The following is an 11,763-nucleotide window of genomic DNA, read 5'->3' as shown; positions in this document are numbered from 1 at the left end:
AGGCTTTGTGCTGGTGAAGAGGTATGTTAGATATCCTCAACTTCAGGATCAGTCTTATAGAAAAGCACAGTGCTATTTAAATGGTGAGCCACACGTTCCACACTGGTATTTCTGCAACAGTGTAAAGTGATGGCAATTGCTGTTTAGATGAGACAGCAAGCAGCTCTTTCCTATCCTCTAAAAAACAATGCATTTCAAAGAGATCATCTATGGCAGAAGAAACCACCTCAGTAGCAGAAGAAATAAAAAAAAAAAAAAAAATCTATGCTGCTCATTATTCCTTTCTTCCTTCTTAGTCCACAAATATATGCGACATGCAGTTTTTATTTTAAATGGATTTAGACCCATACAACTCAAATTTGTTTGATATGAATAATATGCACACCTCTTTTCAGCTCCTCTTATCTGAAATTTTATCCTTTTATCTCAGGACGGAACGATCTCTGCAGCTTCAGTTTGTCAAATGGAAACAGCAGTTATAATGGGTAAGACATGCCAAAAGAAAGTTGCCCGTTACTTGCAAAGGAGACTACTTAAAAGGCAAGAAAAAGAGGAATTAGAATTACAAATCTCAGTGACAATTTGCTGGTGATTTCTAAAGCAATACATGCTGAGGAAGAGAGGCCTAGCGTAGCCATCATACACTTCTGCACTGGAGTTAGGCGTTTCAGACAAGAAAGCAAGCCTCTGGTAACTAACTCAGCTGTCTCCATCTCTGACCTGTTGCAGTGCCCCATAGATGCAATGAAAGCAGCCTCCCCTGAACACCTCACTGGAATTTTGCATCAACTTTTTCATCTTAACAGCTAATACTGTTTCCTTTTTCTGCTTCACAGCAAGCAATGGCAACTCCAGAAGAATGGAAATTTTAAAAACCCACAACTTTTAAGTGTAATTTTGAAGTACGTAGATTAGAACCACTAAAGGTCAAAACAATAGCTATTTCTGCTTGAGATATTGCAGGGCTGTCTAGAGTTAGCTCTCTACAACCTGATTCAGATGACAAAAATAATATAGCCATGCCAGCATGATGCTGTCTACAAGTTAATTCACAGAGAAGTTTGCAAAGTTGTCTAGGCTAGATGAGCACAGCTCATGACTCTTGATTCACGAATGAGAATCACTCCTCCTGGCACAGCACTAACAGTTCACAAACCCAACTGTTCTTCCAACCTTCTCTTGGAGGTTTCACCTCTACTGCCAGGACAGATGCTAACAAATTAGCTAGCTAAACCACCACATTTTAGAATGCCACCTATTAAAGTAAACAAGCACAAATTTCTTATATTAAAAAAGTACAAATTTCTTAACACTTTGGGCCAGAAAGCCAGAGAAGCACTCAAGACTCCATGTGCACTTTGGAGCCATTCCCACAGCAAAAGCAGAAACCTTCAGTAGGGGCAGAGAACCCTTACACCACCTCAAGTCAAGCTATCCCTTCTCCAAAGTGCAACGGTTAATCCAACTCTGCTGTTTCCAGGACACAACCTGGAACTGAATGAGATATTCAAAGCTACCCTTGCAAAAGAGCGCACTTCTAGTACAGAAAGTTTTCAAGCCTTGATTTACTAGAGGCTAGAAGAGTATTTGGGGAAAATATCACTGTATGCTTACTCTGTCCCTTATGATGTTCCCTAAGCATTTGCTATTGATTATTGTCCACTAAAATATTTGATTAGATGTGCCTTCACTACAGTCTAATCCCTGCCTACGCTCCACTCTGTTATGCTGTGTAAACATCTGGCAGAAAGCATATACAACCCATTTCCTCACCACCACCTTATTAAGCACCCTGTAAAGAGCCTGCAGAGAGCGTTTAACTTCCTGAAGATGGGCTCACATCTCAGTAGTAAGCTCACAGGTCTTAAAAATGAAACAAAGCTTCTGCTTCTACGCACATTAGGATCCTAAGGCAACAATTCTCTCACCATTTTTACACACCTAAACAGTACCAGCCAGAATTTCAGCAGCAGTGAGCAGCGATGAAGCCAGCAAAAGTCCACAAGGTGGCATCTTTAAAAGAAGTATTTAACTGCCTGACAATGAACTATCTCCTTACTTTGAAGGCAGAGGTTTACTGACTTTGGATTATAGAAACCAATACACTAACGACAGGCCCCAAACCCTTTATTAAATAGAGCAACCAAGTGGCTGAGGTATACATTATACTGCATGATAAAATTTCCAAGCACAAAGGCGGCTGGCAAAAAGCTTTTTCCTGTTGGCATGAACTTAATGGCACCATGAGTCCTGGCAGCAAGTCACTGCCAACGCTATTTTATTTCACACCCCAGTGCAACAAAGCTAAGTCAAGGGAATATTGTATAACAGATCTTACCCAAGTATCATAAGGTCTACACTAGAGAAAGTTGACAAAAATTACACTTATTCAAACAATAGGGTGTTATTCTTTTGCAGATGCAATACATTGAGACCAACCGGAAAGAACTTTAAAATTTTAGGTTATTCTCACTTTGCTGTAAGGACTTTTGCTTGGAAAACATTGACAAAAGTTTTTTTCATTAGGCAGGATTCAAGGCTTGCCTCCTCTTTTTTTCCACTTCAGCAACTCAGAATATTTGAAATAATAAAGAAGCAGAGACCAAGGTTTCAAGTGAAAAAGTTGGGAAAAAAATGTTTTAATCCTCGTTTCAGTGTTAAGCTGAGCAGCAGTTATATCCATCGTTGCCATGGATTTTATTTTTAAAGCATACATTACTACAAAGTTAAATTTAACAAGACTGCCTCCTGATTTACTGTGCATTACATCACAGCATGGGAACAACATCTGTGAGCTGTAATAGGAGACACAGTAAAAAAGCAGCTTAGAGAAATGCACTGCTTTACCATAACTTGCAAATGTACTCATGGTTCCTGGGTACTCTCAACTAACAAAAGTCAGGTCTGTTTGAATAATTTTAGCGATATAGACAAATTCTGTTTAAAATTTTGCATCACATCACCACTCAGCATACTGATACTATAGACAGCTCTTTTTTTAAAATAAGTTTTGTTAGTATTCCGCTATTAGAGGTGAAGACATTTGCTAGTGATTATTTTTAGTGCAAAACCCATACCCAAGGCACGAAAAAGAACACATACGATAGCAGCATTCTAGCATAAAATAAGCATAACTGATTCCACAGAGATGTTTTCTCCTTTCAATAAAAAAGAGTTTGCAAAGAATGAAGCCAGACTAACTGCATTATTTATAAAAACAGTTGCTTCTGAGAAGCCTTAGGGCCAAAACATCCTATTGAGAGCTTTACAAGGCAGTAGAGGGCATGAAAGTAAGGAATTTAAAGGGCAAAAATACAAAGAAGCAAGATATCAAATGTTTGCTCCAGTCAACCTTCAAATATTTAACAACAGATTTTGTCTTACCCTCTTAATACTAACAGCAGTAAGTGCTTCCATATTATTGAGGCGTATAAGGTCACTGAAAATTAGTGTAGTTCTATTATCATGAACTTTTGACTTCTACTTGACTGTGCCTGTTTGCACAATCTGAAGGTATAATTCACAAATCAGAAGAAAAATCTCTTATTTACAAAAAAAAACTAAAAAGCTTATAGGCAGGTATTGCTAAAGGACCTGAACTACACATAATTTATAGTGGCAGCTCACTGTGGCTGAAGTTTGGCAGAAACTCGTAACATTCCTATCTTGACTGAGTAGTAGAGAGGTATATTCTCCAACATCAGACAGGAGTTGTTTAATTATTGAGTGCAGTGATTATGGAAGGAGCTGTCAAAACACCGTTTCCCCACACAGATGGGCAAGCAGAAATTAGAGGCACCAAGGGATTCAGTGCATGGAGAAACTCAAGTTATGTTCAACATTCAAACTGCTACTTGAGTTAACTTCGTGATGAAAATGAGATCATAGACTCAAAAAAGTAAGATAATGTGGTGCTGGGCTATCACAACTGGATAAATGCAGACATGAAAAAATTGCAAGTGCAGCTGAACCTGCACCTACACCAGTAATTCCATTAAAACATTTCATTTTGTCCCCAGTGTTGAAGTATCTGATTATACAACAAAGGTACCCCCCCAAACTACCTCTACAGTCTTTTCCTCTCAGACAGAGGGTTTGAGATAGAAGAGGGACATAGGGTCTTTAAACCTCATCTCAACCAGACGCTCACTTTAAGATTAGGAAACAGCACTGAAATATTGTTCAAAGATGATTCCTTGAACATCAAAGCAGAGGAAGCTTTCAAAAAAACAAGACAGCAGCAATCCCTAGCCCTGTGAGTGGGGGAAGAACAGGAGTCACACCTATTTGAAGGCTTAAAAATAACATCTTACCATTGCATGCCTGATTTTTTCTCCCCGCCTTTTTCATCTGCCAAATCCTGCATTTGGGAGTCCACCACTTCCCCTGCAAGTGTTGATGGCCTCACTCAAAATAGCACAAGGCTGTGCAGAAGGTTTTGTTTTCTTTAAGGTGCTAAGTATATAATCAGCTAGCAGAAGAAACAAAACTTTTTAACAGGTATTTTGAAAGGTAAAAGCTTTTCAGCTCAGTTTCAATTCACCAGCCAAAGGAGGTGAGCAGTAGAGGCTGGACATTGCTTGCTCACCTCTGGCAAAACCAAGAAAGGGTTGTCCTAGAAAACTATGACATTCTAAAAGTAAAAAAGCTGATGTCATATTCACATTAAAAAAACCCAAACAAAACATGACTAACATTTAAGGCAGAATAAACCTCTCTGAGAGAGTACCACATAGGTTGTTTTTAAATCACTGTTTTAGCCTGTGAACTAAAACCACTATTGCAGTATATTGATCAAATAGTACTTGTACACACTTACCTCTAGCTCTACTGATCGCCTGAACTGAACTCTGAGCACTTCTCTGATGGATTCACTGACATTTTGTAGAACAGCTCTTTGGGCCAGCACTGGAAATTAATGTCAGTCAGTCAATACATTTTAGCTTCATCTCTTGGGCTTTGGTTCAAAGCTGCATTTTCAATTGTGCAATGCATGAAAAAGCAGGCAATGAGATCAACTGCATCAAATGGATAAAAGAATGGACAAGGAAATAGGTAAAGGTGTGACTGTATCCTAAAAAGTGACTGTACATACAGTTTAAGGGACACCAGGTTTATTTTCTCTCTCTTGTTTTGTTTTTCCATATCTATTGTCTTTAGCATTCTACTAAAAGAATCTTCTAAAGAGCCACTGAGGCATTCAAATTGGATCTGAAAGTCATAGCACATTCAGTCTGACCTGTGCACAACAAGCCTGCTGTCATAACGCAGTTAAAGTTTTGTAGGCAACGCACGGAATGCAAATGAGGTCAGAAAAAAGCCGCAGAAAATATGTATCTATTTTGTCTTAGATAAAAAGTAAACAAACATGTCATTAATTTCTGAAAGGGATATTCACCGAGTAAGAAACTACTTTAAAAACCCTACATCCCTATGGATGTCATGTCTGTTACAGTCATACTGAGACTGTGACTATGGTCAAGGAAACAACTGAAAAGTGTCATGCTGTCATCCTGCATTTACTTTCCATCAGTAACTTGCCTACAAAACTACTCAGATTACAGATTAAAAAAAAAAAATCTTCCTCATCACCAGCATAGCCAGCTCACCTTCATATCTGGAGAATGAGATTATGCTTGTTCTGCTTTACATACTACAAATAAATCTTAAGGGCAAAATGGGTTGCTTACCACAGAACATGCAGCACTTCTGCAGCTGCCCTGGATTAGTTCGCTGGTATTGTTTTGTTAACAAGCTAGGAGGAGGTAGGAAAACACCAAAAAAAGCAAATACAGATGCTGAGACAATTAATTTTGAAACATGTCACTTTTTCTGGTTACAAACACACCAAATCCAACTGAAGTAAGTATGGGAGGAGGGAAAATATAAACATAAGCTAGTATGGTAAAATCATAAAAATGGTAACAAAACCCAAACATTTTTTAGAACAACTCTCTTCTTTCATATTACAACATTACCTCACATGCAGGGTTTTTTACAAACAGCAGCAACAACTGAAAGGAGAAACTTACTCAGTCAGAACATTTAATAGTTTGGCAGAACAGCACCATGACAGTAACATTCACTTACAACCCATGAAATGATAAAGCAGCCTCTAATTCAGCATACTTGCATATACGCATCAGCAATTTTAGAAGACAATTTCATTCTCTGTGCAGTGTAACATATATGAAACTCACTATCACAACAGATTTTTTCTAGTGAGTTCTATTATTTTCAAGAATAAATGATAAATCAATGCTTTTACAGCCGTTTGTCTAAATTTACACCATATTTCTTTGAAAGGTTCACTTAGCTAATTCGACACCAGCAGTTTAGCTAGGGGGTCACGTTACAGTGGCTTCTGAAAAACAAAATAAAGACGTTAGGAGTATCTTACCCGCAGTGACTAAGTAAGCATCAGGAACCGTGATGTCGCAGACGTAGGGTTGCCTGGTAGTGGTCACGGCCGAGGTTACGGCCACAGGTTCAGATGGAGCAGTGGTCGCCAGAGGGGCAGAGGAGAACGTCCCCAGGCTGCCTGCAGCAGTGACACTGCGGCTGCCCGTGGCACTGGCGGCAGTGGTTGCGGGGACAGTGGTGGAAGCAGCCGATGCATCAGTACCGGCAGTTACACTGCTTCCTGCTGGAGCTTCGTATCCAGTGGGAGGGCCAGAAGTCAGAGGAAACTGCGTGGGAGCAAACGACATAGTCACAGAGAGAGATGCGGTAGGAAAGGGCATCGCGCTGCTGGTGTCGGCACGCGACGTCAGGCTGCTGGGGTCTGCGGGAGGAAGGGCTGTCTGGGCACTGCCCTCGCTGCGAGACGTTAGAAGCAGCGTGGGGTTAACTGTAGCACCAATATCCTCATCAGAAGCCGGAGCGGTTGAGAGCAGAGATGAAGATACATTTAAGACAGGAGTTGCCGGAAAGGTAGTAAACGAAGAGATCAGATTTGTTTCGCTGAGCAAGATGCTGCTGGTAACAGACTGGGTGTTGGAAGCAGGCAGCACCAGGGTAGGAACCATGGAGTGAGAGGTGGAGAGTGAAGGCTCCAACTGAGAGGTAGCTCCTGTAACAGCTGAGGTAAACACAACTTCAGAGCCCGCTGGCGATACGGAGGGTGCTTCCAGAAACACAGATGACTCGGAGGGAAAATCTGATGATAGCGTTATTTCAGGAACGTGTGCACCTGGAACAGAGGATGCATTTGAATAAAAGTATGATGCTTGGCCAAGAGGGAACTGAGAAACCTCGGCGTCAGTGGTAGAGCTGATAGTGGTAGCCAAGTCCCAGCTGGAAACATCCTCAGAAAGTACTGATGTCCCAGTCAACAAGGTCTGAGGTAAGAGTGCTGATAAATCACTTTGCATGACAGAGTAAGAATTTAGCATGGCCAATGATAAAGACAAGTAGCTAGGTTCAATAAGAAATGGTGTTGATAAAAGATTGGATGGAAAATCTGAACTATTTAAAGACGGTTCCTCCCTTGTAGAAGTCTTGTCAAGCAAAACCACAGATTCTGATGGCATTAATTCTGGCAACTCCAGCAAAGTTGTATGACTGACTGCAAACGATGCTACCGGCTCACTCGGGATGAAGGTAGAGTCAAACAGAACGGTGGTGGCATCAGGAGGTTCTACATGAGTGCTTGGTGTCAACGAAACCGTTTCCAGAACAGGGAGAGAAAACTGGGCAACAGAGATGTTCAGTGATGTTCCTCCAGGGAGCTGATGGTAAGAAGAAATTGTTATAGGTCTTCTGTCATTAAGGTCAGTGTCCGCAGTGCTCAATAAAAACACGCTTGAATCCGGCATTTCTGCAAATCTTGAAGAAAATGAAACAACTGGTCTTGATGGAAAAGTAGTATCAAAAATCTCAGGTGTAGGCTCCTCTAATTCATACCCGTCAGCAATTACAGTTGCAAACGGAGTTATGCCTTGTCCTTCAGACGCTGTGATGGACAAAGTTTCAATGTAATCGCCTGAGCCCACATCATGTTCTGGGGAAAAGCCTGCCTCTGGCAGAAGTGAAACTGAGTCACAATACAGACAAGAACTGTATGATCTCGTGAAAGGCACTGGACTCATGAGCTTACTGACAAGCTCTGATTGACTCGGTATTTCTGAACTGGCAGGCAAATTTGGTGTTATACTGGAGAATTCATGTGTAAACAGGCTGGCATTAAGAACTGTATTAGAGTCTGTGGAAATGGCAGCTGAGTGAAGCAAGGACGCAGGTGGAAGACTAATAGGAAACAAAGCAGGCTCAGCACTGGCGGCTGAAGCCGGGGTGGCCCAGGGAACGCTCGGATTGGGGTAGGTCCGTAGACTGAGAGTTTCTGCTGCCCTGGTATTCACATCAGCGTAAATGTCACCATACGGGTCTGCACTTTGTGCTGTGGCATCTGGGGTCACAGGGCTATTTTTATCCAGCAGCTTGAGATGAAGAGGCGACCCTTCTGATGCAGCCCCAAAAGGCAGAGCTGTTAAACTTGCATTTATGTTTTCCTGCACTGCAACTCCCGCCTCTAAAGGAATGGAAGTGAAATAAATAGCTGTATTTGGAGGGTACAACGGCAAGTCTCTGCTTGCTGTTAGCATTTCACTATCTGGTACAAAAGGCTTCAATTCTGTAAGAGTGTTACTGCGTTCAGGGACAGCACTCAACGGAGTCTTTTGCTGTGCTGTTTCTGAGATATCATATGGTGAAAAAAGGACAGATAATGAAGGTGTTAGCAAGACAGTTTCTAACATTTCTCTTGGTGGCTCTACTGTATTAACTGAATGATGATCGGTTAAAACTGCAAAAGACTTCAGCGGAGGAGTCCACGGTGCCTTTGGAAATGAGCTAATAAATTCATCGTCACTTAAGAACGCCTCATTGCTTGTTACAGAAACATCTACCAATGGCGTACTTTTCCCTTCTGAAATCCTGACCATTTCTTCTTGGTTAAATAAAGTCACATCAAAGGGAGTGGTAACTGATGATAAAACCGTTTGAAGGAAATTATTTTCTTGGAACTCCAAAGTACTTTTTGCTAAGGCCATTTGCGTCCTGCTGCCTGATATGCTTTGGTGCACATTTGAGTCCATTGAGAAAAAGGAAAAATTTTGCTGTTCCAAGGATCTCTCATCTAAATAAAGAGGGAGAGAGAAAAACAAAAAATGAAACCCACCAGATTACCACAAGTAGTAAGATGGCAATAAGCAAACCTCAGACACAGTATTTCTGGAAACAACTGCCCAGAATTCAAGGGCTAAGGCAAAACCTCTCGGTACGTGAAAAACCTCCATGAGCAAGTCAGCACAAATAGTAAGATTGCCTGTGAACCTCCATTCCCTGGAAACAAGCAGGACAACACAAGCTTCTCTCACAGCAGCACTCCAGCGAGACAGAAAGTGGCTCCCTCTTACTATGCAAGGCTACAACGCATATCAGCTAACGGTCTCACAAAGTAAGCAAACCAAAGAGGGTAACAAGGAACAATGCAGGGAAAAATTTTGCATAACTTTAGGTCTTCTGCTTTCCTTTAGTACCACTTCATTTCCTCTGGTTTTATTATTTCTCAATATTAGGCTCGCTAGCAGATCTGTTCTGTTTCAAGGACCAGGTTCTCTCTCTCCTATCAGAAATGAGTGACACTTAGGGGAGATGAAGAGGGGTTCCCTTTACGTAAGGCAAATGCGGACCTGATATCAACTACAAGAATTTGCTAAGTAACATGTCCAGTAGTTACGCTTACATTGTCAGCCATTCATTTAACTTCTGGCCTTTTAGCAGTCAGTGACAAATTGCTTCATCACACAATCGCCATCTCTATTCACAACCCGCTGCAGGAGTACTCTGTTTATGGGCCACCTGCAATAAAACTTTAACTGCTCCAGTTTGCAGAATTCAAGTAGTAATAGCTGGGTTCAAACACAAAGGAGAAAAAGCTAAGAATTCACCAGATATTTGAACAAAATACTTGCAAAAAATCATACATTAATATCATTTGCATAACTTGACTATAATTCCTCCTCTCTCACAAAAGTGTTCTTGGGTTATAGAGAAGATCTGTATATAAACTTTTCCAACCATGAATGCGTTTTGCCGTGAAAAGGTTGATTACTGCTTGAGTACTTTTCTGAAATGTCAAGACTGGATTAATAGCCTTCAGAACCAAATATTAAAGGGAATCACAGAAAATTGCTGCAGGATATTTTTCAAGGACATACACAAAGACTTCGTCCTTAAATTAGCTATCCCACTTGATCATTCTGATTTCATTTGGGATCATCCATGCAGTGCTGCTGCAACCTACTCACAATGCACATTAAAAAGGCTGGGGGGGGGGGAAAATCCCCTCCAGTTAAACCACCAGGGACCAGTTTAAAATAAAAATGAGCATACACAGTATAAAGTGCTGGATGGCAATACAGTACACTGCTCAACTGTAACTACATTTGTAACCCTTTAGAGGACGCCTTGAACTCAGTAACCCATGGTAGATCTTGCAGGAATAGCTCACCTATCTGTTATGGACTGTTGTCAGTCTAACGACACCTTCCAAAGGTGATAAACTGCTGTACTCATCCCCTTCTCCCTGATCTGTTTGCTAAATTCCTTGACACAACTTTTCCAGCACTGACATACTGACTTGATAAATCTTGAAGCTGCTGATCTGGAAAGAACAATTGCAAGAATTAATGCACAGAGCTAATACCACTGTACCACTAATCACATTTAATCAAATGAACACTGTGATTATATACTTTATTTTACTGATCCCATGCACAATGTTTTGCAGCATAACAGGTACTATTCTCTCAAGTAGTCCCAATCCATTTCTTCCTCCTGAAACTCACTGTAGGCATTGCCAGCTTTATGATGCTTAGTTGTAGTGTGACGATAAAATATACTGCCTTACAATGCTCTCAGGAGAGGGAGAGAAAACAGGTACACTCTTGTAAAAGTACATAAGACAAATACACGAGTCCATCCTTGACTTCCTCCATGGAGGTCAGCTGTTTGAACATGGCACAGTGCAGCCACCGTGGAATAACCGCTTTCACAAGCGGTTAATGTGGGTAACAGACAAGGCAGTTTCTAGCAAGCACGGAACCGAAACACGGACCCTGAGCCAGCCCTGTTTGCTGACCAAAAGCTGTTCAACATCATCTCCTCACTGAAAGTCTCCCTAGCCTCACTCCGTCCTTTGACTAAGGCTTCCAGCCTTTTTTTCCCCCCCCTCTTCGTGACATTTTGAGTAAGCAGGGAGTTACTAAAGGAAAAGACTTACAAGGCTTACAAGACTTACAAAAAACACTGCCAAAATGAATCACTTCTCTCCCTATATGCATGCACTATTCCTTTTAGCCAGCCCTGTAAAATCCTGTCCACCTTGGTCACACTTTGGACACCTCGCGCTTGCTTACAGCGAGTTCTACATTGCAGGCACACATGCTAACGGATAAAGTTCTTCTTGTTCATCACAGCTTCATGTTGTAAATCCCTGTGGCAGTAACACAAGGCAGCTGTGTTAGCTTCAACACAGTAAGCATGGTAAACGTGGCATTAGTACACATGGAAGTTAATATGACAGGCAAAGGTGAATACATACTAATTATTAAATGCACTTTTGATCACATATCTACACAAATCTTCGACCCAAAGCTAGAGGTGATTCCACAAACAAACGTTTCACTGTCTATACATGCCTGTGCTGTGTATTATCTTCTTCCTTCACCCATTGAGAGCTCCCTTTATCTTTGTTCAGTT

The 11,763-nt window shown here is 41.2% G+C and overlaps 1 protein-coding gene across 5 annotated transcripts in view; it reads right to left on the bottom strand.

Moving 5' to 3' along the window:
• Positions 1 to 11,763, bottom strand: part of KIAA1549 (KIAA1549 ortholog) — a 152,174-nt gene that overhangs the window by 68,967 nt on the left and 71,444 nt on the right. For all 5 annotated transcript variants that reach the window (XM_069807507.1, XM_069807502.1, XM_069807503.1 and 2 more), the window contains exons 2-3: positions 6,401 to 9,136; positions 4,820 to 4,908 (exon numbers count right to left, since the gene is read on the bottom strand). In XM_069807507.1, the coding sequence (XP_069663608.1) occupies positions 4,820 to 4,908; positions 6,401 to 9,136 (2,825 nt within the window). The remainder of the gene's footprint in view (positions 1 to 4,819; positions 4,909 to 6,400; positions 9,137 to 11,763) is intronic.

This window comes from Haliaeetus albicilla, chromosome 19 (genome assembly GCF_947461875.1).
Source record: "Haliaeetus albicilla chromosome 19, bHalAlb1.1, whole genome shotgun sequence".
NCBI lineage: Eukaryota > Metazoa > Chordata > Aves > Accipitriformes > Accipitridae > Haliaeetus > Haliaeetus albicilla.
The sequence above is the reverse complement of the archived record's forward strand: the minus strand, read 5'-3'. Positions and strand labels throughout refer to the sequence as shown.